Below are 5,145 nucleotides of genomic sequence, written 5' to 3'. Positions count from 1 at the left end.
ACCCACTAACAATTGATTAATAATATTAAGTAATTGGGCATTAAATCACCAATATTAATCTGTTTAATTTGATCCAAATAAATTTTCAATTAAATTTCATCGTGGGCTCTAAAAATTATGCCAATCACAAAGGCGTAATCATTTTTGGGTTCTGTGGACGATAAGGCCCTCAATTAAATTTTCAAAGCTAATTATTCAAACAGATATTCTTACGATGAACAGATAGAATTTCCAAAACCACATATATTCACATAATTGGCACACAGAATCATATCAAACACATAATCATATTTAAATTAAAGACCGATTAGCATATTACGGAACAGGGGTATCACAAGTTAGAATTAATGTGATTTTACGGTAAATTTAGTTGAAATTTGATTTGGTATGATTAAATTGGATTAAATAAGCTAAATTACATTAGTTGGACTTATCTACCATTACGCCACTTAGTGGCTTGACTTAAGACCAACCTTATCACACCTTATTACTCTTAGTAGCATATTTCCTTAGCCATTTTCTTGGCCAAAACCGACTAGAGAAAGGGAATTAGGAGAAAATTGAGTTCATCTAGAGAATTGGCTTGGAATTTAGGAGAATTGAAAAGGCTTTGCAAATTTGAGCTTCTACACTTGGAATTCAAGACCTAAGGTAGAGATTTCACCTTCTCCATTTTGAATTTAAGATTAATTCTTGCATGGTTCATGGAAGATTAGAGTTTAAACTCTAGAATTGGTTTAAGAGTTGGATTTGAGAGTGAATTCATGCATGCATGCACATATTCTTGGATTTTGAAGTTGTTCTTCATGAATTTTCACATGCATGTCCACGTTTTTGTTATAGTCCATGAATTCATCCTATTCTTGAGCTTAATCTTGCTTTGGATCATGTTTTGGAGCATTAGAAGTCATGAGAGTTCATGCATGTTACATTTAAGTCATGTTCTTGAAATTTTATTTGAAATTGTGTTTAATTGACTCACCTTTGGGCTTTGATTTTACAAATTGATCTTTGAAACCTCTTATACTATGAGTTTACAAGTGTTTTCCAGAAAATGGGCCCAAGAGGTCGAGTTTTGAGGTGTTGAATGCTTGGTTTGAGCTTGGGAGGCAAATCTGGAAATTTCAGAATTTGGCTTCCTCGCTCGAGCGAAGGATTCCACGCTCGAGCGACCATCGTTTGTTCAGAGCTCCGCTCGAGCGAGGGAATGGTGGCTCGAGCGTAAATTGCAAGCTCTCAAGTTTTTGGTGCACGTAGACGCACACTTGAGCGACGAGACCTATGCTCGAGTGAAGAGCTGTGTCTCACGCTCGAGCGAGCATCGAGCGAGTATTGAGTGTAAAATTTCAACAACCAGTACTTTTGCATATTTACAGACCGCTCGAGCGAAGGAGTCCATGCTCGAGCGACCCCTCTGTTTTGACAAGCTCGCTCGAGCGAAGGAAGCTACGCTCGTGCAAGACCCTTGTTTTCAGCAAGTTTTGAAAAATATTTTCCAAGGCATCTTTGCATCCTCATTCCATCCTAGGCATTCCTAGGCCCTGTTTAAGACTCTATAGTGAGGATTTAAGGTTAGAAACACACTAAGAACCAACGGCGTAAGTTTTGTGCAATTAGAATGTGTGTTTCAAGTGTGTGTCCGTTATGTGTTATGTAGGTCACGTGCCGTGTATCGTGTGATCAATCTGCACCGTCTGTCTGTTTCGAGGCCAACTGTGAGTAATAATTTAGTAAAGTTATGTTCAAACTGTATCTACTTTTTGTGTGATAAAACAAGATCTGTTTTCCAAAATGATATGTTTTGTACAATGAATGATTGTTCAATTTCTGATATGTATTCGTGACATCCTTAGCATCATGTGATATCTGTTAGCTGTTACCCGGTATCCGAGGTTCTTTTATGGAACTTATTTCTGTCTGTACTCTGTTACCCGTACCGAAGGCCCTGTCACGGGGGTTCAGCTTCTGTTCTGTTCTGTTGCACGGATCCGAAGGTTCCTTTATGGAACTGGTTATTCATAACCTCACGTGTATACGTTCTGTTCTGTTCTGTTAATGCTAATGGATGTATCACGTAAAATTAATCATGACTTATGATTTCTGTCTATATATGATCTGAATAAACTATGATTTTGATATGAAACTGAATTATGATTTCTGAATCTGTACGAATTCATTCATTGAAACCCTTTACTCTATTATTATTCACTGGGCTTTCGCTCACAGTTTATATTATGTATGTAGGTGAGCCAGCACATGACCAAGGCTAGAGTTGACGGCCTTTTGTTATGTTTTTGTCAGCCAACTATTGTGCCTCCCGAGGAGGTTCCGAACGAAGCGTAATGCCATGGCTGTTTTTTTTTTTTTTGTGTTCATGCTAGTCTTGTAAAGTCAGGTCTTGGGAAGCACATTCTGTATATACCTTGTAAATATTGTGTATCTGGACTGGCATGTTTATGTATATATAAATAAGTTTTTAAATCTTCTGTCCCACGTACGTTATCACAGCTCATTGGATCTTGTCTATTTTGTATTATTGCTTCCGCAGCCCCTTATTATTAGCTAATCTGTTCAAAGGCCTTTGGTAATCCACGGATTACTGGCCGGTTACGGTGCTAAACCTACAGGGGCGGGTTTGGGTTGTGACAGAATGGTATCAGAGCACGTGTTCTACCGCACACACAGGTCCGTATGAGCTTAGGATGTCCTAGTAAGAGTTAGGGGCATTCCATCTGCATGTGTGAGTGTGTGGTAATGTAACTGAATATGAAAACTGAATGTACATTTGAATCAAATGAATTGAAGGAAACGAATAAGATTATGCCTGTGTTTATTACCATTTGATGTCTGTATAGTAAGATGGAGAATGCATGGGGAAGTGGTGAAAGTGAATCTTCAGAGGTTCGCAAGGGCCGAATGGAACAGATGTTAATAGCATTGACTGAAACCTTGACACAATAACAGGGACAAGAACCTTTGCCCCCTTCGCCTCCACCGGCACAAGCCGAGGCAGATAATAATGACATCATCAATCTGACACAGAAATTCATGAAAATGAAACCGCCAACGTTCTATGGTGGAATCGAACCTTTGAAAGTTGAAACGTGGTTGCTTGAGATGGAAAAATTGTATGAAGTATTCCCTTGTTCTAAAACTCAGAAAGTCCTCCTAGCCACCTACACTCTGAAAGATGAAGCCCGCAGGTGGTGGTTACTAATCCGAAGTGGCAATGGAAATATGACATGGGCACAATTTAATGCTATCTTCTACGACAAGTATTTTCCCCAATGTTTCAGGGATTGGAAAGTGTCTCAATTTCAGGAACTCAAACAGGGAAGAATGTCTGTGGCAGAATATGAAGCTAAATTCACCGAACTGGCACGGTTCGCTCCACATATGGTGGATACTGATTACAAGAAAGCACGAAAGTTTGAAGATGGACTGGATTTAGAGGTGTTTGATCGGGTAGGCGTCCTGAAATTACCTACTTATGTGGAAGTTCTACACAGAGCCTTAATGGCAGAGGCCACCCTAGCTGCCATGAAAGAAAGTAAAGCCCTAGCAACTACAACAACTGAGTGGAGAGGAAAATGATTCGGGTTTGGTTTTAAGAGAGGCCGGTCCTTTGTTAGTAAGAAGCACAACACAGGGACTTCGAACAGCTCGAGTCAGAGTAGTGGATCTATTCTGGTCTGTTCTGATTGTGGTAAAAGGCACAGGAGTGTGTGCTACCGAGCGTCCGGTGCTTGTTTCCGGTGTGGCCAGCCAGGTCATGTAGTGAAAGATTGCCCGCTCAGGTCTGAGACTACTAGCCGTCCTGCAACAAGTTCAGCGGGATCCGCTTCTGTAGCCAAAACCAATGCCAAAGCCAACACTGGGAAAGAACCTCTGAGACAAGGCCGAGTGTTTGCTTTAGTGCCCGGTGACGTACCGAACACCTATACTGTGGTGTCAGGTACACTCTCTATATGTTCTCAAAATGCATGTGTGTTGATAGACTCTGGTTCTACACATTCCTTTGTATCGTATGCTTTTTTTCGGAAATTGACTAGACCATTAGAACTTATGACTTATGTATTATCTGTGTCTATGCCGTCTGGGGAGTCTATGATGTGTGCTCATGTTTATCCAGCATGTGATGTTATGATTGGCGATATGATGTTATATGTGGATTTATTACCCTTGGACATTAATAATTTTGATTGTATTTTGGGGATGGACTGGTTGACTAAATACTGTGCTACCATTGACTATACAAATAAAGCTGTTGTGTTTAGACCACCGGGTATGCCTGAATTTACTTTTATTGGGAATGGGGTAATTCCTCCCCCGTATTTGATTTCGGCTATGAAAGCTGTAAAACTCCTTAGGAAGGGATGTAGGGGTTATCTGTGTTGTATATTGACTGCACCATCTGACAGTACTACTGTAGAAACAATCCCTGTTGCTTGTGAATTTCCCGATGTGTTTCCGACCGACTTACCTGGGGACTTAGTTGATAGAGAAATTGAATTCACTGTTGAGGTGTTTCCGGGGACACAACCTATTTCCAAGACTCCCTATAGAATGTCTACCTCTGAATTGAAAGAATTGAAAACCCAACTTCAGGAACTGTTAGACAAGAAATTTATCCGTTCAAGTACTTCACCTTGGGGTGCTCTAGTTTTGTTTGTCAAAAAGAAGGATGGGTCTTTAAGATTGTGTATAGACTACTGAGAACTGAACAAAGTGACTATCAAGAATAAATACCCTCTGCCCCGAATAGATGACTTGTTTGATCAACTTCAGGGTGCCCAACTGTTTTCCAAAATTGACCTCAGGTCCGGGTATCATCAATTAAAGGTTAGAGCTGAGGACATAGAGAAAACTGCATTCCGAACTAGATATGGACACTATGAATTTTTAGTAATGCCGTTTGGGATGACCAATGCACTTGCAGCTTTCATGGATCTTATTAATAGGGTGTTTAAATCATATCTGGATGACTTCATTGTTGTATTTATTGATGACATTTTGATTTATTCTAAAGACAGGGAAGAACATGAGAACCATCTGAGAACCACCTTGCAGATTTTGAGAGAAAAGAAATTGTATGCTAAATTGTCCAAGTGTAAATTCTGGTTTGACAGTGTGGCATTTTTGGGA

The 5,145-nt window shown here is 39.9% G+C and overlaps 1 protein-coding gene across 1 annotated transcript; it reads left to right on the top strand.

Annotated features, from left to right (window-relative positions):
* Window positions 1-3,054: 3,054 nt before the first annotated feature.
* LOC145793906 (uncharacterized) lies at window positions 3,055-3,594 on the top strand. The gene has a single exon (XM_082876801.1). The coding sequence runs from the start codon at window positions 3,055-3,057 to the stop codon at window positions 3,592-3,594; it is 540 nt and encodes a 179-aa protein (XP_082732927.1).
* The last annotated feature ends 1,551 nt before the right edge of the window (window positions 3,595-5,145 follow it).

This window comes from Camellia sinensis, chromosome 6 (assembly GCF_055761805.1).
Source record: "Camellia sinensis isolate YWXY chromosome 6, ASM5576180v1, whole genome shotgun sequence".
NCBI classification, from domain to species: Eukaryota; Viridiplantae; Streptophyta; class Magnoliopsida; order Ericales; family Theaceae; genus Camellia; species Camellia sinensis.
Note: the sequence above shows the minus strand (reverse complement) of the source record. Positions and strands in the feature narration are given on the sequence as shown.

What these genes read in the sequence shown, in the direction of transcription:
- LOC145793906 (XM_082876801.1), top strand. Translation starts at nt 3,055, where the DNA reads ATGAAACCGCCAACGTTCTATGGTGGAATCGAACCTTTGAAAGTTGAA.